Below are 23,616 nucleotides of genomic sequence, written 5' to 3'. Positions count from 1 at the left end.
AAGACAGGTGAACTCAGGGCATGGTTAGGAACATGGGGCTTGTATATCATTGCAATGACATGTGACTCCGGGGTGGTAGCTTAACGTTTCAGGATACAAATGCTATAGGAAGGACAGAAAGGAGGCAGGAGGAGGGGGAGTGCCGTTTTTGATAAGGTATAACATTACAGCTGTACTTAGGGAGGATATTCCTGGGAATACATCCAGGGAAGTTTTTTGGGTGGAACTGAGAAATAAGAAAGGGATGATCACTTTATTAGGGTTGCATTATAGAGCCCCTGATAGCCAGTGGGAAATTGAGAAACAAATTTGTAAGGAGAGTTCAGTTATCAGTAAGAATAATAGGTGGTTATGGTATGGGATTTTAGATTGGAACTGCTATAGTGTTAAGGGTTTCGATAGAGAGGAATTTTGTTAAGTGTGTACAAGAAAATTTTCTGATTCAGTATATAGATGTATCTACTAGAGAAGGTGCGAACTCGATCTACTCTTGGCAAATAAGACAAGGTAAGTGACTGAGGTGTCAGTGGGAGAGCACTTTGGGGCCAGTGTCATTAATTCTGTTCATTTTTAAATTGTGACAGAAAAGGATAGGCAGGATATGAAAGTTAAAGTTCTAAATTGGAGGAAGGCCAATTCTGAAGTATTAAACAAGAACTTTCAAAAGTTGATTAGGGGAGGATGTTCACAGGTAAAGAGATGGCTGGAAAATGGGAAGCCTTCAAAAATGAGATAACGAGAGTCCAGAGACAGTATGTTCCTGTTAGGGTGAAAGGCAAGGACGGTAGGTGTAGGGAATGCTGGATGAGTAGAGATTTGAGGTTTTGGTTAAGAAAACGAAGGAAGCCTTTGTCAGGTATAGACAGCAGAGACTGAGTGAATACTTAGAGTATAAAGGCAGAAGGAATATACTTGAGGCAATTGAGGAGGGCAAAAGGGGACATGAAATAGCTTTGGCAAATAGGGTTAAGTCAAATTCAAAGGGATTTTATAAATACATTAAGGACAAAAGGGTAACTACGGAAAGAATAGGACCCCTGAAAAATCAATAAGGCAGCCCATTTGTGGAACTGCAGGTGATGGAAGAGATACTAAATGAGTATTGTGCATCAATGTGTATTGTGGAGAAGAACATGGAAGATATAAAATGAAGGGAAATAAACGGTGACATCTTTAAAAATGTCTATATTACACAGGAGGAAGTGCTGGGTGTCTTAAAGGTGGATAACTCGCCAGAACCTGATCAGGTGTACCCGAGAACTCAGTGGGAAGCTAGGGAATTGATTGCTGGGCCCCTTGAGGAGATATTTGGATCACCAATAGTCACAGGTGAGGTGCCAGAAGACTGGAGGTTGGCTAACATGGTGCCACTATTTAAGAAAGGTGTTAAGGAAAAGCTCAGGAACTATAAACTGGTGAGCCTGACATCGGTGGTGGGCAAGTTGTTGGAGGGAACCACGAGGGACAGAATTTACTTGTATTTGGATGGGCAAGGCCTGATTAGGAATAGTCAACACAGCTTTGTGTGTGGGAAATGTCTCAATAACTTGATTAAGTTTTTTGAAGAAGTAACTAAGAGGATTGATGAGGGCAGAGTGGTGGACTTCAGTAAGGTGTTTGACAAGGTTCCACATGGTAGACTGGTTAGCAAGGTTAGATCACATGGAATACAGGGAGAATTCACCATTTGGATATAGAACTGGCTCAAAAGTAGAAGACAGAGGGTGGTGGCAAAGGGTAGTTTTTCAGACTAGAGGCCTGTGACTTGTGGTGTGCCACAAGGATTGATGCTGGGTCCACTGCTTTTCATCATTTATATAAATGATTTTGATGTGAACAAAGGAGACATAGTAGGTTTGCAGATGACACCAAAATTGGAGATGTAGTGAATAGTGAAGAAGGTTAGCTCAGAGTACAATGAGATCTTGATCAAATGGGCCAATGGGTCAAGGAGTGGTAGATGGAGTTTAATTTAGATAAATGTGTGCTGCATTTTAGAAAGGTAAATTGGGGCAGGACTTATACATTTAATGGTAAGGTCATGGGGAGTGTTGTTGAATAAAGAGATCTTGGGATGCAGGTTCATAGTTCCTTGAAAGTGGAGTCGCAGGTAGATAGGATAGTGAAGGCGGCATTTGCTATGCTTTCCTACATTGGTCAGAGCATTGAGTATAGGAGTTGGGAGATCATGTTGCAGCAGTACAGGATATTAATATGGCCACTTTTGGAATATTCTGGTCTCCCTCCTACAGGAAGGATGTCGCAAAACTTGAGAGAGTTCAGACAAGATTTACAAGAATGTTGCAGGGTTGAGGGGTGATACTATAGAGGTCTATAAAATTGAGGAGCATGGATAGGGTAAATAGACAAGTATTTTTCTTTGAGGTAGGAGTGTCCAAAACCAGAGGGCATAGGCTTAGGGTGAGAGGGGCAAGATTTAAAAGGGACCTAAGGGGCAACCTTTTCACGAAAAGGGTGATGAGCATATGGAATGAGTTGCCAGCAGAAGTGGTGGAGGCTGGTACACTTACAACACTTAAAAGGCATCTGGATGGGTATATGAATAGGAAGGGTTTAGATGGTTATGGGTCAAGTGCTGGAAAATGGGACTAGATTAATTTAGGATATCTGGTCAGCACAGACGAGTTGGACTGAAGGGTCTGTTTCCGTGCTGTACATCTCTATGACGCTACTCCCTAGCCACATCTTCAACTTTACAGAGTGATCTAGATAGTAGATTAGCGCAGAAACCAGCATGCACTGGTGTTTTATCCTGCTCATATGCAACAAGCTTAACCACCCAGCCAACACTCAATGTAATATGAACATGGGGAAGCTGCTGCACCAACACTAAAAACTTTGTCACTCTGTCGTCCTCTGTGACCTCTTAGACATTCCTTCTTTTCTTCATCCGTAAAAATATCTTACTTTCTCTTATTTGAGACTCTGTTTGATCAAGCTTTCAGTCATCTGTCCCATTCTCTCCTTAAATGAGTCAGTGTCAAACCCAGCACAATATCTTTATGCTTTTGGTTTTAATAAAAGCTATTCGTAAAGACTGTCGTTAGTTGGAATGCTGGCTGCATTTGTGACGCAACATTTTTGAACTCCTGAAACATTCACTCACTCCACTTCCAATACATTGTGGACTTCTGATGGAAACAGGAGTGATTATCTTGAGTATATGTGTTTTGCAATTGAACAAGTCAATTATTGATTAGCGTTGACTGCCAGAAAGAATAGACTGTTGAGTAAAGAAAACATATTGGGGATAGTACAGAACCTCTTGAGCTGGAATGAAGCTATCCCCAGTCTGTCACCTTGATTAGCTCAAAAAAAAACTGAAGAGAAAAGAAACTTTTAACTCTTGCCGAGGAGAAATTGAAGAACTTCCTGATAGCTCAGCCAACTCAAGGAAGGATAAGATGAAGTAAATGTAATTTTTACTTTGCTTGGTGCCAGTAAGAAAAGCCAGAGATTGCAAAAGAGGAAAAGGATCAGTGAAAAAGAGAGAAACAAGAAAGAGTAAGTTTTGAGAAGATTTGTAGTTCAGATTGAGGTTCTGGATGTAGATTTGCTCGCTGAACTGGAAGGTTCATTTTCAGATGTTTCGTCACCATATTAGGTAACATCTTCAGTGAGCCTCCGAACAAAACATTGCTGATGATTCCTGCTTTCTATTTATGTGTTTGGGTTTCTGAGTTAGTGGTGTCATTTCCTGTGGTGATGTCATTTTCTGTTCTCTTTCTCAGGGGGTGTTAAGTCGGGTCCAAGTCAATCTATTTGTTGATAAGAGTTCCAGTTGGAATGCCATGCTTCTAGGAATTCTCGGTGTGTGTGTCTGTTTGGCTTGTCCTAGAATGGATGTGTTGTCCCAGTCGAAGTGGTGTCCTTCCCCATCTGTATGTAAGGATATTAGTGAGAGAGGGTCATGTTGTTTTATGGCTAGTTGATGTTCATGTATCCTGGTGGCTAGTTTTCTGCCTGTTTATCCAATGTAATGTTTGTTACAGTCCTTGCACCACCAATGACATCACCAACCCAAAGAAACCCAAACATATAAATAGAAAGCAGGAATCATCAGCAATGCTTCGTCTGGAGGCTCACTGAAGAGGTTACCTAGCATGGTGACGAAACATCTGAATATGAACCTTCCAGCTCAGCGAGCAAACTACATCCAGAACCAACAAAGAGGTAGAGACAGAGCAATGGAGAGACAGGACAGAAAGAACAAAGAGAAAAGAAAGACAAAAGATTTGTTTTGAATCAGGAATTTCAGCATGACCACCAGAGAGCACCAGTTGTCCACCTTTCTCTCAGCCTCCAAGGTTGCTGGTGTAACATTACGAAAAAGATGTTAGGGAGTATGTAGTTCCACTGACAATGAAGGAATGGTGTGCAACTTGAAGGAGAACTAGCAAGTTGTGATATCCCTGTGTGCTAGCTGCACTTGTTCTCATAGATGAAAGGTGTTGTCAAAGGCGTCTTGGGGAGATGTTGAAGTGCATTTTGTAGATGACTCACACTGCTGCCACAATTACAGCAAGTGGGCAGAGTGGATGCTTAATGATGGGTGGGGTCCCAATCAAGTTGGCTATTTGCTTCTGGCTGGTGTTCAGCTGCTTGGGTCTTATTGGAGCTGCAATCTACCTGTCTACCTGAGACACAAAAATGTTTGCACGATTACAATAAAACTACAATTACAAGATAGAAAAGCAGCATAAAAGCTATGAGTGCAGATCAAGTCCAATACCTAACAATGAAAACGCACTTTCAATTCACACCATCTCTCTTCACCTTCCAGTGATCTGATCATACATAATCCCATGTCTGTTAATCAATCATTGAATGAACATAGTACTGGCCGCTGATGCTTCATGGATATCACACTGGTTATCAAGGTATCTGGACAAGATGTGGGAAACACACAATTTTGGGCTGATTGATTCATCCTTCCGAGCAGTTTATTCTACAAGGCACAACCCAACACAAAACAGCCATGTCAGAAGGGAGTTTGTGTTAACTGACAGCCTATTCAAAGGGATACCATGATAGGTCCTGGCAAAGTACACGCCTCTAACAGGTGTCATGCACCCCCAGGGTTGCAGTTTATTTTCTCCCCATTACTCCAACATTTGTCAGTACTCTGTAGCAAGTGGACAAAAAATGGCAGGAGGACAGATGATCACTTGCTCTGTTCCCCAAATGGTTACTTAGTGAGTACATCACAAATCTCAGTATTTGCTGCATTTAACATTCAATTAAGATACTATAAAATTTTTCAGTTATACATTTACGGTTAGTTATTTTTCCATTAGGAAGATAGTGCAAAAATTATATTTCACACACATGTCAAGTTGCATCATGCACGTGTGTGGATTCCAGAGTCTACTTGTTGCTTTCCTTCAAGAATGTCCAGATGAGTTTATTGACTACATCAGGCTGGTCCTGCTGGACCCAGTGACTGGCCCCAGTGACTACCTTCAACCGGAACACATTGTGTACGTATTGCTCCATATAGGCAGTCATACCAACTTCGAGAGCTCCATCCTTGTCACCCCAGATCACCAAAGTGGGCACCATCACATCATGGCACTTAGCTGGGAGATGGCTGCAACATAAGTAAGCACATTCAGTCAGCAAAGGCCGATCAATCTCTCACCTTTGGGTTAGAAGGCATTTTGTTCATGCTCCACAGAAAACCAGAAGCCAGTATTTATTTTATATAGTGTCCCAAAGCAATGCACAGCAGCATTAGCAAGTATTAAAGGTGAGACCATAGCATTGTGGCAACGTCACAGGACTAGCAATTCACCACTGGTGGATTTTAAATTCAATTAATAACTAGAAATAAAAGCTATTCTCAATAATAGTGACCACAACAAATGTCAGCAATTGTCATAAAAAACAACTTACTTCACTTATGTCCTGAACTTGAGAAAATCTGCTCTCCATACTTGGTCTGGCCTACATTTGACTCCAGACTCTCAGAAAGGTGTGAACTGCAATATGAAATGGCCCTACCGTGTCACTCAGTTCAAGGGCAATCAGGGATGAGCAACAAATGCGAGCACTGCCAGCAATATCCCATGATAGAATAAAAGGAAAAACTGATAATGATCCACATAATTTGAGGACAGGTGACAAAAAGCATGATCAAAGAGTTAAAGGAAGAGAAGCAAAGAGACAAGCGGTTTAGAAAGAAATATCAGAAATGAAGATTTGACATGCTTTAGGAATATGCAGTTAAACCATGCAGCAGCTGAGCGATGAAGTAACATGATTTCCATTAAAAAGCATTTTCTACAAGTATGTAAGAAAGTGAATCATTAACCATTAGTTGTTGTCATTCAACTTGTACCGTTGAACACTGCAACCCTTTCCTAAGGCAGGCAATTCCTTTATCCCAGACATTAATTTTTTTCCTTTCCTTCTTTCTGCCCAAATAATGACTGTACTGAGACCTTATTTTTCTCTCAAGTGATCAATATTTATCCTTCACCCCCACAACTGAAACAGAAGTGCTTGTAGTGTTAGGTGAAGGGGTAAATGTAGGGGAATGGGTCTTGGTGGGTTGCACTTCGGTGGGTTGGTGTGGACTTGTTGCGCTGTAGGGTCTGTTTCCACACTAAGTAATCCAATCTAATCTAAATAAAATTAACTAATTTTGAGGCTGATTGTGGGTGCTTGCCAATCTTTTATATGATGTACTTTGTTGGTCGTGAGGAGCGAAACAAAAGGGAAGAAGTGAAATTTAGGTCTGGAAAAGCAGATGCCATGTCCTCCTCCAGTATTTTCCACTTCTTCTCATTGAAGTCTCCTGCCCTCTGAACCCAGGTATTTCTGCATTTGCACAGCTCACACTGAAAGTTCAATTTGTCATACAATCTTGCCATGCTCTGGAGAGTTAACAGTTATCATGCAAACCATTATACCCTTTGATTGTTTTCTGAAAAAGCCACAAATCCTGGGCTTCTCTTTCTATCCCCAGGCCCAGCCAATTAAACTATCACTCAGGAGGTCACTAAGGTATATATAAGCAGTTAGGGTACATTATTACTCCCAGCACTCTATGTTGCCAATCATTATAAAAAGCTATATACATGATTACTTATTCAATAATTCCCAAAGCATGTGTGGAGAGGGTAAGAATTGGCTAGGACTTCCATTCCCATACCCTGCACTTCTCATAATCCCAGTGACCTGCGGGAAATCGCAATAATTCTTACAAGCAGAATGACTCCCAGAGACATTGAGACATGAACACAATCTGGTTTGAATTTGTTTCTGTAGGCTAACATGTATCACTGCAATCTGAAGGGGGTAAGCTGTTTTCCAGGCCAACCACAGTAGCTGGTGAAATGTTCAACTATATATATTAGAAACATATCTACACAGGACAGTGATGGCAGCAGTGAAATGTCTGGACTTCAGGATTCTACAGTCAGTGTGAAGTCATGCTGCTTTGCAGGTTTCCAAAGCTCACTGAGAGCCTCCAGTGGTACAATCCAGACTATGCAGCAAGTGCGAATTGAAAATCTATTTGGATTTTGACAAAAGTTAAAAATCTTTCATTGCACTTTACAGCATAGAAACAGGTCATTCTCCTGAAGGAATATATGCTCATAATAAGCTTCTTCCACTGTATCCCCACACAGCTTCCAATTCCTTTTCTGTTCATGTATTTAGCTAGCTCCTTAAAAGTGGAGTCACAGGTAGATAGGACAGATTGAAGAAGGCTCTTGATATGCTTGCCTTTATTGGTCAGTGCATTGAGCATGTGAGGTGGGAGGTCATGTTCAGGGCATTGGTTTGGTCACTTTTGGAGTATTGCGTTCAATTCTGGTCTCCCTCCTGTAAGAAGTATGTTGTGAAACTTGAAAGGGTTCAGAAAAAACTTATGAGGATGTTGCTGGGGTTGGAGGGTTTGAGCTATAGGGAGAAGCTAAATAGACAAGGACTGGTTTCCCTGGAGGCTAAGGTGTGACCTTATAGAGGTTTATAAAATCGTGAGGGGTGTGGATAGGGTAAATTGGCAAGGTCCTTTCCCCAGAGTGGATGAGTCCAAAACTAGAGGGAGGAGAAGAAATGAAAGGGGCTACTTTTCACGCAAAAGGTGGTGCGCCTACGGAATGACCTACCAGAGGCTGCTGTAATTACAATATTTAAAAGGCATCTGAATAGGAAGAGTTTAGATGGATATGGGCCAAATGCTGGCAAATGGGACTAGTTGGACCAAAGGGTCTGTTTCTGTGCTGCATATCTCTATGACGAGATCTAATTTCCTCCTTCACTGTTGCTCACCTCAACTAATCCCAGTGATAGTACGTTCCCCAGTCTTACAGTTCTTTAGGTGAGAAAAGATCTCTTCAATTTCCTTTTTGACATATTTTATAATTCAGTCTACTTTCTGGCTCATCTACCATAGAATTATTTTCTCAAAACCATTCTGATCAATTTACACAATGTTAAACGCCTCTATTAGGTGAGCTTATTGAAGTCTATTTTGCAGTCTGCCTTGCATTCTTATAACGTCCTTCAATACCACAGGGTGTTCATTGTGCTTTAGAGCCAATTAAGTCATTTCAAAAATGTGGCAACCAATGAAGAAGCATGAAAGGATTTAAGAAATAGGAAGAAACCCAATTAGATTGCTTTGTACATATACCGGTTTCATAACCACTGGGGGAAGTGATAATCAGAGGAGATAGATTTTAAAACATTTGCAGAAGAACCATGGAAAGGGAGGGAAATTTTAAGTTGATAGATTGTTTCTTTAAATATGGGGAGCTGTTGACATTTGGAATGTGCTGCCTGAAAGGGCAGTGTAAGCAAATTCAATAGAACTTCTTTGAAAAAAGTAGATAGATATCAGAAACAAAGAAATCTGTAAAGCTATGAAGAAAAAAGCTCAGAAGTGAGACTAACTGGGTACCTCTTTCAAAGAGCCAAAACAGACACAATGGGGTGAATGGCCTCCATCCGCACTCTGATTCAATTGCATAGCACCCATAGCCCCATTTTCTGACTTCTCTAATCCAGTGGACTGGGATAATCGCTTGAAGGCAGATAACCTGGTCACTGATTATCATTTGAGATTATAAACATCTCACTGATAGAACCTGTTTGAGATGATGTCCTTACTGGAAAATTGTGAAACATCACACGTCTAGGACATTCTGCATCTGAAGACAACAGGAAATAATCCCATCAATTTGGGTAAGAGATAATCAATGGGAGAATCCAAAGAGTGAATATCTCTGTGCTATCGTCACTGCCTCAAATGGCAACCCATATTTAAAATCTATCTGAATCACCTAAGCATTACAATGGAGTGATGTACCCATGCACAAACTAAGTAAGCTGATGAGAAGCACATACAAAACATCATAGGGAGATTCTATAATGAAAAGGATGATAAATATTTCAATGAATATCAGAGATCTTTCTCTTTAAGCACTCCTCCTTCCTCAAACCTCTCTCCAGGTCTGTTCTTCCTTATAAAGTTTCTTAACTTCAGTTTTGCTTCTCAACCCAAAATGCTAACTTGCTTGCTGTTGTCACAGATATGGTCTGGCCAGCTGAAAGTTCCCAGCATTTTCTGATTTTGCCAAATCTACTAGCTGATTATTCAAGAGCTGTGGGGCCATTCAAAATTTAACTAAACGTTGTGTGGATAGGAAGGATATCTCAGCGGGATAAGCCATTCAGCCCCTCAACACTACCTCATCATCCAACTACATTAGGGCTTATCTGTGCCACAACTCCTTGTACAACATTGTCACATATTGCTTGCAAAATCACAACGGTCTCATATTGTCCTTGACTACCTTAAATCCCTCATTCAATAATATCATATTGATATTGATAGACTTAGTAATTAGTAAGTAGTTAGTAAGTAAAATAAATGGTTGAGGAGCAGGAACAGATGGAATACCGTATAAATAAGGAACAGGTGTAGGTCATTTGGCTCCTGCTCTGCCATCATTTAAAATAGTGGCAGATCAGAACATAACCTCAACTTCACTTTCCTGCCTACCTCTGAAACCCTTTGACACCTTGTTTGTCAAGAATCTATCTAACTTTACCTGAAATGTAATCCACCAGTCTCTTGGGAGGAGAGCTCCAAAGATAAATGACCCTCTGAAAAATAATCTCATTACACCCTAAATGGAAGACCTCTTACTTTTAAACTGTGTCTATTTGTGCTAGTCTCGCCCATGAGGGAAAACAAGTTTTCAGCATCCACCCTGTCAAGATCATATAAGTTTCAATAAGATCCTTTTAATGGATAAACTCTTATAACCTAATCTTTCCTCATAACATAACCTCTCCATCTCAGGAATCAGTCAAATGAACATTCTGTCAATGGCTTTGGATACAATTATGCCCCTTTTAAAATAAGGAGACCAAAACTATACAAGGTATCTAGATATGGTCTCACCAAAGCACTGCACAACTGTAGCATAACATTCCTATCCTTAAATTCCATGCCCAATGCAATAAAATTTTATATTTGCCTTCCTAATAACTTGCTGTATCTGCATACTTTTTTTTGTGATTGATGTACCAGAAAACTCTACACCCTCTCCAATGAAACATTTCCATTATTCTTCATGCCAAAGCAGACAAGTTCACAGTTTCACACACTAGGAGGTGGAGAAGAAGGAATATGAAACTTGGAAAGATTAAGATAAGGAATTATCAAGTGAATTCCCTACCTGAAGATGTTCCTGTAGTAGTTGAGGGGGGCCACGAGAGCCCCAGGCTTAGAGAAATTGTAGACATAAGCCTCTAACTCTTCCTCAGTCAATCTGCTGCTTTTATTCTGAATTCCCATTTGCTTACTCATGTATGCACTCTTCAAAGCCTAGAAAAAACACCCGTGATAGATTTTGTGCAGCCTTTAAAAGAAAATTTCAGGAAAAGTGTATTAAATAGAATAATCCAGGCACAGTTGGTGAACAGACCAGCAGGTAACAGGATCTTGTGTTCAGTTAACAATTATTTGTTTAATTAATTCATGGGATGTGGGTGTTGCTGGCTGGCTCAGCATTTATTGCCCAACCTCAGTTGCCCAAGAACTGCCATCTTGAACAATTACAATCCATATCGTGCAGATAGGCCCAAAGTGTCATCAGGGAGAGAGTTCCAGGAATTTCATCCAACAATACTGAAGGAACGGTGACATTTTTCCATGTCAGGCTGTTAAGTGGCTTGGGAAGGACTTGTAGGTAATGGTGTTTCCATATATCTGCCATTTGTATTTCTAGATGGAAGTGGTTGTGAGTTTGGAAGGTGCTGCCTAAGCAGCCTTGGTGTCTGCAATATGTCTAGTAAGTGGTACACAGTGCTGCTACTGAATGACAATTTGGATGAGGTGTAAATCAAACAAGCTACTTTGTCGTGGATGGTATCAAACTTCTGGAGTGTTGTTGGAGCTGCACTCATCCAGGCAAATGGAGAGTATTACATCAAATTCCTGCCTCATGCTTTGCAAATGATGCTCAAGCTTCAGGGAGTCAGGTGGTGAGTTAATCACTGCAAGCATCCTAGCCTCTGACTTGATCTTATACCCTTAGTATTTATAAGGCTGGGCAGTTAATTTCAAGGGTCAATGGTGAGCCCCAAGATGTTGACAGTAGGAGATGAGTTACGGTAATGCCATTGAATTTCAAGGGGCAAAGGTTAGATTCTCTCTTCTGGAGATGACTGGGTTGGATTTGTCCTGCATTTTGTGTACAGGACATACATAGGCAATATCATCTGTCAAATAGATGCCAGTGTTGTAGCTATACTGAACAGCTTGGCTAGAGGCACAGCAAGTTCTGGAGCACGTCTTGAATATCATTGTTAGAATGTTGTCAGGGCCCATAGTCTTTGCAATATCCAGCATCTTCAACCAGTTCGCAATATCATCTGGAGTGAATTGAATTGACACTTATGATGCTGGAGACCTTGGGTAGTGGCCAATCACTTAGCACCATCCACTCTGCACTTCTGGTTCAGCCTTATGTTTTGCACTGATGTGCTGTCCTTCCCTGTTAGTGAGGATGGAGATACTCGTGGAGCCGCCGCCTCCTCCCATTTAATTGCCCACCACCAAGCCCAACTGGATGTGGCAGGATTGTAAGTATTAGCTGTAATCGAGTGGTTGTGAAATTGCTTAGCCCTGTCAATCACTTGCTGCTTATGCGTTTTGGCATGCAAGTAGTCCTGTTTTATAGTTTTACTATGTTGACACCTAATTTTTTTTTAAGTGTACCTGAAGCTGCTGCTGGTATGTCCTCCACCCTTCAGTAAAACAGGCTTAATGGTAATGGTACAGTGAGAGAAATTACAGAGTGTTCTGCATTATAATTCTGCTGCTGTTGAAGGCCCACAGAACCTCATAGATGCCTACTCTTGAACTGCTAACTGATCTAAGTCTATCCCACTCAGCACACCATTGTCACACACAACACGATGCAGGATATTCTCGATGTGAAGGCAGGATTTTTGTTTCCACAGGGACTGTGAGATGGTCATTCTTACAATACCTTTCATGGACAGATGAATCTGCAGTAAGCTAGTGAGGATGAGGTCAAGTATGAGGTTAACCTCTTTTATTTCCCTCAACATGTGCTGCAGACCCAAGCTAGTAGTAATGTGCTTTAGGACACAACCAACTCAATCAATAGTAGCACTGCCTACGTACTCTGGCTGGTGAACACTGAAGTTCCCCACCAACAGTATATTCTGCAACCTTGCCACGCTCATTCTTTCCTTTAAGTGATATTCAACATGGAGGAGAACTGATTCATCACCTGGGAGGGGATAGTGATGATACATGGAAATTAGCAGGAGGTTATCTTGCCCATGTTTGATGTGATGCCATGAGACTCATGGAGTCGAGTCAATATTAAGGACTCCTCAGGGCATATCCCAGGTGTATACCACAGTGCTGCCACCTCTGCTGGGTCTGCTCTGCCAGTGGGACAGGACATAGAGAAATGGTGGTGGTGCTATCTGGGATATTTCATGTAAGGCATGATTTGTGAGCATGATTATAGAAGGCTATTGCTGAGAGAGAGCTCTCTCAAGTTTGGAACTTGTCCTTAGTTGTTAGTAAGGAAGAGTTTGTAGGGTTGACGTGGATGTGCTTGCCATTGTCTTACTAGTACCTTAATCAGGATAAGTTGGGCAGTCTGGTTCCATCCATTATTAAGACTTGCAGCATTTGATACAACTAAGTGACTTGCTAGACTGACTGGCATTTTGGAAGGTGGTTAAGACTCAACCACATTGCTGTAGGTCTAGAGTCACATGTAGGCCAGACCAGCCGAGGAGGACAGTTTTCAGTGATGGCATAATGATTTTGATCGTGGTTTCATGGTCATCGTCAGACCATGAATTCAGTGAATTCAAATTTTACCATCCGCCACCATGGGATTTGAATAGAGAAGACCCTAGAACATTACTTAGATCCTTGGATCACTATTCCCATTATAATAACACTACACTAAAGCCTCCCCTTAGTCTGAGTGGGTTGGCCAGGAAAGGTATTATAGTTAGACTCTGTCTTTACAGGGGCAAAGAAAACCTGCCAGATTTGGCTTCTGATTACAAACCTACACGGGAGGCAACCTTTCAGCACATCATGCCTGTGTTGGTTCTTTGTCAGAGTATCTAATTTGTTCCACTTAGTCTCTCATCACTTTAGTCAGTAAGTCAGCAATAGTTCCCTTTCAAGTCTCCCTTGAAGTTGCTTTTGAAATTGTCTCCTCTATGCTTGCAGACAATGTCAAGATAATTGGTGACAGGATACAGCATGACGTTGAATGCAATCCTTGGTAAAATAATCCATCACATACATACTGCAGAGTTTATACATGAGGAATAATGTGAGGCAACGAGGACAAGCAGGGTACATTGAAACCTGACAGCCAGGGAGTAGGCAATGCTTTCAGACAAGACAGTGAGCTGTTTACCTTGAAATCATCCATACACATGAAAAGCTCAGGAAGCTTCGGCAGTTGGAAAAAGAATACATAGCTGGACTTCAGCAGCTGGGATGGACTCAAGTAATCTGAAAAAAACACTTGCATTATATAGTTGTATCGTCATTCAGCATGGAAATAGACCCTTCAGTCACATCAGCTGCAGTCGAGTCATTTTACACGTAACTAAATCAAATAGTAAATACCACAAAAACATAACTAAAGAACATATTTATCTTGGTTTAGCCAAATGTTAACAAGATTCATATGGCATTCTATTACATCACTTAGAAATGTCTCAAAGTGCCAAACTAATGCATGCAGTCACTTTTGCAAAGTGCAAGATTCCACAATCAGCAACAGGATGATCAGTTACTACCCAGTGAACGCTTTAAATTTCATGATCTCTTTTGAATTCTTAAAGGCCTAAAGCAGGTGTGACCTCAGATGCCTTATCCAGAAATCTATACACTCACTGCTGTGTTTCCCACTCAAATCAGCTACTATATAAAGATTTCCTTTCCAATGAACCCAGTATTCTTTGCTGACTCTTCTCTCTCCATGCCCCCATTTGTCTAAATTAAACTGAATCAAAGGAATTAAAGCTTGAAAATTTGCTAAAAGGATAGAAAGCAGAGAGTAGTGATGAAGGTTTACTTTAAAATTAGAGGGAAGTATACAATGAAATTCCTAAGGTATCTGTACCAGGCCCACTGCTCTTTTAGACATATTATGAAATAACTCCACGAATGCCAGTATCCCATCACCGAGTCACACTTTGTTTACATAGTGCATGACACTGACCCAGATAGCTCAGAGCCGGCTCCTAGAGTGAACATAACTCCCGACACTCCTATTTATATCTCGCAGCCAGGACTCGCTAATTGAACCAGTTTAACAGCCCCAATCAGAGAATTCATATTCTATGAGATCCATTTGGCTGAACTCTTTCCAATCCATAAAGCATACACTATCAGTCATTCCTCTCCATTGGGCCATTGGTCAGCCAACATCACCCAATACCATATGGGGAGGCATCATACATCAGCACATCTCGCTTGGGTTCGTGGTGTGCCAACACCTTAGATGACGAGACCTGCTTCTTCACTTCTGTCAAGGCTACAACTTGGCTACAAGACCATTTCAGAAGCTGACCCTTCCACGATAGCAGATGTAAGGGTGCCAGGATAGAGGCCAGGTTATGTGTGCACTTCCCGTAATAATTCAGCAACTCAGGAAAGATCTAAGGTCTGGTACAAATGTGAGAGCTAGGGAATCTTTGATTGCTTTCACTTTATCTTCCAACAGATGTAACCCTGTCTCGTCGACACTTTAGACATAGTAGGTCATTTGGAGTGCCTGAAACCCCCCTTTTTCCCCTCCGATGAACTACACCTATCTTGGAGAAGCGTTTAAGCACTCTGTCCAAATTCTCTAAATGCTCTTTATTGGTCTTCCCGGTTTTAGCACATCATCCAGATAAATGGTGACCTGGGGTAGGCCTTGTCAGAAGTCACATGACACCAGGTCATAGCCCAACAAGTTTATTTGAAATCACAAGCTTTTTGAATGCCACTCCTTTGTCAGGTGGAGTGCCTCTGAAGCTGGTGATTTCAAATAAACTTGGACTATAACCTGGTATCATGTGACTTCTTTGTCTACACCAGTCTAACACCAGCACCTCTACATCAAGGGTTGGACCTTGTAAAAATGTTCTCCAGCTTCTGCAGCTGGAAAATAGCACAGACTGACAATACTCCAAAAGGCAGTCTCGTACATTGATGTATACCCTAATGGGTATTAACTGTAGCATACTTCTGAGAATCCTAATCTAATTGTAATTGCAGGTTCACATGGCTCATGTCCAACTCAGTGAAGGACAGACACCACCACCTTTGCCAGTTTTGTCTGTAAATCCTCCAAAGGAGGGATTGGGTATTTCCCCAGCTGCAAAAAGTAGTTTACCATTCAGGTGAAATCCCCAGAAATATGAACCAATCTATCGGGCTTCACAATCAGTTTGACTGGTACTGCCTATTCTGCAAAGTATTTGATGATTCCTTCACTTTCCAGCCTCCTGGTTTCTGGTTCTACTTTAGCATGTAAGGCAAATGACTCTCTGCAGGCCTCGCAGAATTATGGCATTGCTTCTTATTCAAGTAGTAAGGTGGCCCCTTTGATAGTCCTTAGACTTCCTGAAAAACTTGCGTTTGTTTAATTAAGAATTCACTCAGGCAAACTTTCTCAACCTATTTTGTCCCATCAAGCTTGGGCCAGAGCCTTTTACCACAATTAGTAGTAACTGAACCAGTTGCATCTCATAAGAGACCGGAACGAAAGGTGTCCCCTTAACCCATAGGGATTTCCAGGTATAGGTTCTAAGCCTGGCCGAGATGTTACGCAAACTTAAGGGTAAGGGCCCAGAATGAACTTTGGCAAAGACTAGTTCTGCGATCACTGATACAGCTGCACCAGTATCGACCCCCATTAGAACTGGGTGATCATTTAGCCAGACGTTTATTTTGATCAGTTCTGATTTGGATGTGGCTGAACAATTTAACTGTTTGAAACCAGTTATAGGTGGATTTCCAGGCTATGCACACTTCTGGATACCGTCTTATGAGTTCTCTTATTCAAATCAGTCCTAGTGGGACTCTTTTGCTGTCTCAAGTCTGCATATTGGTAGCAACCACAAATGGCCTGCCAGCCCAGATCCTTAAAAAATATTAACCTTGGCCGAGGTTTGGCTTATTTTGGGGTTTTGTTGTGGGCCAACCTAGAGTCTCTCTGCTTAAGATACGTCCTGAATGAGACTACACAATTGCTTTCACTCAAGTGGTGTTCCTAAGCTCATTTGACCTGGCAAGGGTGTCCACTTCCTTTGGAATACCCTGTAAATCATAAGCTCCACTTGCTGAATTTTCTAATGTCAAAACCAGTCGTAGTGTCTGTTTGAAGTCCAGTTCAGCTTCAGTTAGTAGGCATGGTTACATCATTAAACCCACATATCAAACAGTCTCTCAGCATCTCATTTACAGCTAACCAAAATCAAATTCCCTTGGTTGTCAAACTGCTGAGTAAAACCGAATAGTATGTCAGAATTCATGGAGGCTTGGGGTCATAATATTCCTTTGCTAAATCCATCAGCTCTTGAAAGGTTTCAGTATCTGGTGCCTCAGGGAAAGTTAGGCTTCTAATAACCAAAGCAGCTACAGGTAAACAAGTTGTCAGGAGAATTATTTGTTGCTTTTCATCTGCCCCAATGTTATTTGTCCTGAAAACATAATGTAATCCTTCGACATGCTGGGTGCAGTCTTCGATAGCAGGGTCGAACACATAAAGCTTTCCATTTAGCAGCATGATGCCAATCCTACCCAAACTCAAAGATGACTGTTGCAAGCGAATGTCTTCGAGGGCGTGTTTTTCCTCTCATCAGAAATAACTCCACAAAGGCCAGTATCCCATCACAAAGTCACCCTTTATTTACATGTGCATAGTAATGACACTGACCCAGTGAGCTCACAGCCAACTGCTACAGTGAACATAACCCCTCAGACTCCTATTTATATCTGTCAGCCAGACTCCCTGACTGGACCAGGTCAATCAAGGAAGTCATATTCTCTGACCTGGCTGACCTTGTTCCAATCACTAATTGTTCTAAAGTTTGGTCATTATGCAAAACAGATTTCAACATAACAGAGCGGAAGGTGTGAAGACATTGCCTGATAAAATTTAACGCAGAGACCTGTGAATTGGTGTATTTTGGTGTGAGCCATGAGGAGAGGAACCATAAATTCATTGATACAATTTTAAAGGGGACATAGGAACAAAAAGATCTGGGTGAGCATATACAAATCTTTGAAGGTGACAAGGTAAATTCAGAAGGCTATTCAAAGGGGATTCTGGGTTTTATCGAAAGAGAGATAGATTACAGAAGCCTGGAAATTATGCAAAATAAAATCTTGCCTGTGGCTTAGCTTGAGTATTGTGCTTAATTCCACACTTTACACTTGAGGAAGTATGCAAAGACTTGAGAGGGTACAGAGAGATGGTAGCAAAATGAACAATGTCACTGGATTAGTAGCCCACAAACCTTTGCCAGTGTTCTGAGGACATGGATTCAAATTCCTTCCTGACAAATGGTGAAATTTGAATTCAATAAAGACTGAAATTAAAAGCTAGCCTAATAATAGTGACCAAGCAACCATTGTCAATTGTCATAAAAACATATCTGGTTTACTACTATCCTTAAGGAAAAGAAATCTCCCACCCTTATGTGGCCTGACCTGGCCTACTTGTGACTCCAGTCACACAGCAATATAAGAAGCAAAGCCTCAGTCCAAAGGCAATTAGGGATAGTCAATAAATGCTGACCTAGCCAGCAAAGCCACCCATGAATTAAAAAGATTTACTTTGATGGTGCGTGGACTAAGGCACTTTAGTTATGTGCAGAGACTGGAGAAGTTGGAGTTCTTTACGTTGCAGCACCGGGAAGTTGAGGGGTGATTTGATACAGGTTTCCAAACTCATGAATATTTTTGATACCATCAGTAACCAACTTCTGGTAGCAAACAAACGGATACCCAGTGCAGAAAGGTTTAAACTGTTTGGCAAAAGAACATTTTTTTTCACTTAAAGTAAACTGTATCATCAGTAACACAAAACCTGAAAGTGCGTTGGAAGTCAATTCATTAGTAACAATCGAAAGGAATAAAGTTACAGGACAGTGAGAAAAGATAAGCTGGATTGTTTTACTATAGGCATGATGAGCTGATTACCTCCTTCAATGCTGTATCTTTCTCATTCCAGTTTCACAGCACATTTATGATCTGTTCTCCAATCATTATGGATATAAACAAAAGTCTTCAGCTCACCTTGGAACACATTTGGATGTGGCGCATTCAAGATTATCAATCTCTCCACCATCTCCGGATTGTAAATTGCGAAGTTCCAAGCCAGTATGCCACCCCAGTCATGCCCCATCAGAATACAGCTGCTGTGCCCTGAAAATAAACAGAACTGTGCCATCAGAATAGCAAGTCAGGCTCTTTGTACAGGCCTCACCATGACTGCCCTTTGACATTCCAGCATGCCAATAGGGTTTTGACCCACGGTCACAAAAAGGGGGCTAGAATCAGCCTCTGTACCGAGTGAAGGAAGAACGGCTTGCCAGCCAACGCTTCTGCATATCATACTTTTTTTTCTAAATCTGCAATAGTGAGTAGAGTGGGTTCTTTTTTTTGATTATATGTTTTATTAGATGTGTCTCTTGATTAAAAATATAAAACAGAGCTACTACGTTAGCTTGGAGCAGTGAGTTTTAGGGCAGTTAAGATTGCTATTTTAGATTAGATTAGATTACTTTACAGTGTGGAAACAGGCCCTTCGGCCCAACAAGTCCACACCGACCCGCCGAAGCGCAAACCACCCATACCCCTACATTTACCCCTTACCTAACATTACGGACAATTTAACATGGCCAATTCACCTAACCTGCACATCTTTGTGACTGTGGGAGGAAACCGGAGCTCCTGGAGGAAACCCACGCAGACACGGGGAGAATGTGCAAACTCCACATAGTCAGTCGCCTGAGGCGGGAATTGAACCCGGGTCTCTGGCGCTGCGAGGCAGCAGTGCTAACCACTGTGCCACCGTGCCGCCCAATGGCGGATCTGGATCTGTTGATTATTAAGGTGCAAAGATGGCCTTTAGTAGAGTGGTGTGCTCTTCCTGTTGGATGTGGGAGATTAGGAAGAGTTTCCATGTTACTGATAATTATGTCAGCAGGAAGTGTGTTTGGTTGCAAATCCTATCGGCTTGCATGCATTATCTGGAGCCAATGAGGAATTTACAGGAGCTGGGGGTGCGATGGATGGCAGCTGCAGGAAGAGAGATAAACCAAAGATACAGTCAGATAGTTGGGTTAGAGGGAGACAGATCATGCTGGAGCCCTGCAGGTTTCCCCATCTCAAAAAAGTATGCTGTTCTGGAAGATGTATGGGGTGTTGGATTCTCAGCGAAACGTAGCACAAACTGCCAGGTTTCTGGTATTGAGACTGGCTCTAACGTAACCAGGGTTACTCTCTCTCACAGAGGTTTCTGCGGCTGATAGCAAACCATCAGAATGTGTTGCCTCCCTGGTGAACAGAATCAAGGATATCTCGGACAAGGTGCAGAATATTCTCAAAAGGGGAGAGAGAGACCAGCAGGAGGTTGTTGTACACATTGGAACTAATGACATAGAAAGAGAAAAGGGTAAGATTCTGAGGAAAGAACATAGGAAGTTAGGCAGGAATTTAAAAAGGACGTCCTTGAGGGTAGTAATTTCTCGATTACTCCCAGTACCGTGAGCTAGTGAGGGTAGGAATAGGAAGACAGAGCAAATGAATGCGTGGCTGAGAAGTTGGTGTGGGGGAAAAGGAATCACATTTTTGGATCATTTGATCTCTTCTGGGGTAGAAGCAACCTATGTAAGAAGAATGGATTGCACATGAATTGGAAGAGGACTAATATACTGGTGGGGAGATTTGTTATAGTTGCACGGGAGGAATTAAACTAGTAGGGCGGGGTGGAGGGTAGTGGCAGTGGTGGTGGGTTGGAACCCAGGGAGATAGTGAGGAAAGATATCAGTCCGAGACTGGTACAGTTGGGAAAAGGAGCAAGTCGAACAGTCAGGTCTGACAGAAACAAAGCAAAGAACAAGATAGAATTAACAACTTAAACTGCATTTATTTCAATGCAAGAGGCCCAACAGATAAGGCAGACAGACTCAGGGCATGGTTGGGAACATGGGACTCGTATATCGTAGCAATTACAGAGACATGGCTCAGGGATAGACAGGACTGGCAGCCTACTGTTCCAGGGCATAAACGCTATAGGATGGATAGAAAGGGTTGGGCAAAAGAGTTTTTGTTTAGGAATAGCATTACAGCTGCACTTAGGGAGCATATTCCTGGGAATACATCAAGGGAAGTTCTTTGGGTGGAACTGAGAAATAAAAAAGGGATGACCACCTTATTGCAATTGTACTGTAGACCCTTCAATAGTCAGCAGGAAATTGAGAAACAAATTTGTAAGGAGATCTCAATCACCTGTAAGAATAATAGGACGGTTATGGTAGAGGATTTTAACCTTCCAAATATAGACTGGGACAGCCATAGTGTTAAGGACTTGGATGGAGAGAAATTTGTTAAGTGTGTACAAGAAAACTTTCTGATTCAGCATGTGGATGTACCTACGAGAGAAGGTGCAAAACTTGACTTGCTCTTCAGAAGTAAGGCAGTACAATCACATCCTTGCTACAGTGGCAATCAGAATTGCACACAGCACCCCAAATTGTGGCTTAACTAATGTTACATACAGGATCCAACATAATTTCCTTGCTACTGTATTCATCGCCTTAACTAATAAAGGCAAGCATCCAACATGTAACATTCTAGCCACCTGTAATGCTGCCTCAAAGGATCGACAGACGTGCACACCAAGGTTCCTCTGATCGTCAGTACTTCATAGGGTCCTATCATTCAATGGATATTCCCTTGCCTTGTTAGTCCACCAGGCCACATCATCTTACACTTTCAAGATTACAGTCAATTTGTCACTGATTAGCTCATCTGACCAGCCTAGAGTCTAATCACTATTTAGAAAACCTTCACATCATCTCCAAATCTACTGAACATACCTCCTACATTCATGTCCAGATCATTATTATATACTACAACACTGAACTGTGGTACACCAGTGGTTAGAGGTTTCTGGTAACAAATACACCCTTCAAACTTCACCCTCTGCTTCTTGCCTCAAAGCCAGTTTTGGATCCACTTTACCAAACTGTCATGAGTCTTATCAGCTCTTAGCTTCTTAACCAGACTAACATGCAAGACCTTGTCAAAAGCTTTGCTGAAGTCCATGTAGACTACATCAAATGTACACACCTAATTACCTCTGCAAAAAAAAATTATTAGATGCAATTTCCCCTTGACAAAGCTGTGCTATCCTTGCCTCTCCATGTGGAGATTAATTCTATCCATTAGAATATTTGTCTAATATTTTCATTATCTCGGATGTTGCACTCACTGGTCTATAACTTCCTAGTTTATCCCTACCACCCTTCTTGAATAAGAGCATCACATCAGCTGTCCTCCAGTCTCTATTCTATAGCAGATCTTCCACAGCACTAAGTCAAAGGATGTAACAGTTTAGACCATTTATTGCACAATGTACCAAACTGCTGCTCAGTAAAGCTACGCCCTTTTAAAATTGAGAAAACAGGAGGACTGCAGATGCTGGAGATCAGAGGTGAGAATGTGGTGCTGGAAAAGCACAGCAGATCAGGCAGCATCCGAGGAGCAGGATTGCAAAGTGCGAGTATTAAGTAACATAACTTTAGCCGAATCAATTTAATTGCAATCTGGTCAGGAATTTTGCAAATTAGAAAACTGATTTGCATGTTTCAGGCTCCAGGTTCAAAACAAAATTGTTATGGAGTCAGAGTCACATAGCATAGAAATAGGCCCTTTAGTCCCACCAGTTCACGCTGACCATACTCTCAAACTAAACTAATCCCACTTGCCTGTGCTTGGCCCATATCCCTCCACAAATTTCTTGTTCATGAACTTATCTAAACATGTTTTAAATGTTATAACTGTACCCACATCTACTACTTCCTCTGGATTCCATTCCACACACGAACCATTCTCTGTGTAAAAAAAATTGCTTCTCATGTCTTTTTAAAATCTTTGTCTCACTTTAAAAATATGCCCTCGTCTTTAAATCCCCCACCTTAGGGAAAAGACACCTGCCATTCACCTTATCTATACCCTTCATAATTTTATAAACTTCTATAAAATCATAGCTCAACCTCCTATGCTCCAGTGAAAAAAGTCCCAGCCTTTTAACTCGAACCTTCCATTCCTAGCAACATCCTGGTAAATCTCCTCTGAACCCTCTCCAGCTTAATAATATCCTTCATATACCAGGGAAACCAGAACTGGACACAATACCCCAGAAGAGGCCTCACCAAGATCCTGTGTACAACCTCAACATAACACCCCAAATCCTACATGAAGGCAAGCATGCTAAATGCCTTCTGAACCACCCTATCTATATGTGATGCAATCTTCAAAGAATTATGTACCTGAAACCCTTTGGTGTTTCTGTTCTACAACTTGCCCAAGGCCAAATTTTAATTATATAAGTACTGTCTTTGTTTGTTTTACCAAAGTTTAATACCCTGCATTTATTTAAATTAAACTCATTTGCCACTCTTCAGTCCATTGACCCAATTGATCAAAATCTCTTTGCAATTTTAGATGACCTTCTTTACTGCTCACAATACATCAATGTTGGTGTCATCGGCGAATTTACTAACCATGCTTTCTGTATTCACATCTAAATCATTTACATAAATGAAAAACAAAAGTTGGTCAAAAGGGGAAGCAATGGCCTACAGGTATTATCGCTAAACTACTAATCCGAAAGCTCAGTTAATGTTCTGGGAACCTGGGTTTGAATCCTACCAGGGCAGATGACGGAATGTGAATTCAACAATAATCTGGAATAAAGAATCTACTGATATCTATGAAACCATTGCTGATTGGCAGAAAAACATGTCTGGTTTCAGGGAAGGAAATCTGCC

The 23,616-nt window shown here is 41.4% G+C and overlaps 1 protein-coding gene across 1 annotated transcript in view; it reads right to left on the bottom strand.

Moving 5' to 3' along the window:
• Positions 1 to 3,676: 3,676 nt before the first annotated feature.
• The window catches only part of LOC122552185 (epoxide hydrolase 4-like), a 36,279-nt gene continuing 16,339 nt past the window's right edge, over positions 3,677 to 23,616 (bottom strand). Inside the window, exons 4-7 of the mRNA XM_043694776.2 lie at positions 18,854 to 18,982; positions 13,971 to 14,068; positions 10,722 to 10,870; positions 3,677 to 5,611 (exon numbers count right to left, since the gene is read on the bottom strand). Of these exons, the coding sequence (XP_043550711.1) occupies positions 5,389 to 5,611; positions 10,722 to 10,870; positions 13,971 to 14,068; positions 18,854 to 18,982 (599 nt within the window). The 3' untranslated portion in view covers positions 3,677 to 5,388. The remainder of the gene's footprint in view (positions 5,612 to 10,721; positions 10,871 to 13,970; positions 14,069 to 18,853; positions 18,983 to 23,616) is intronic.

Source organism: Chiloscyllium plagiosum, unplaced genomic scaffold (assembly GCF_037043375.1).
Source record: "Chiloscyllium plagiosum isolate Xiang-an unplaced genomic scaffold, Cpla_swu_hap1 HiC_scaffold_45, whole genome shotgun sequence".
Classification (NCBI taxonomy): domain Eukaryota; kingdom Metazoa; phylum Chordata; class Chondrichthyes; order Orectolobiformes; family Hemiscylliidae; genus Chiloscyllium; species Chiloscyllium plagiosum.
The sequence above is the reverse complement of the archived record's forward strand: the minus strand, read 5'-3'. Positions and strand labels throughout refer to the sequence as shown.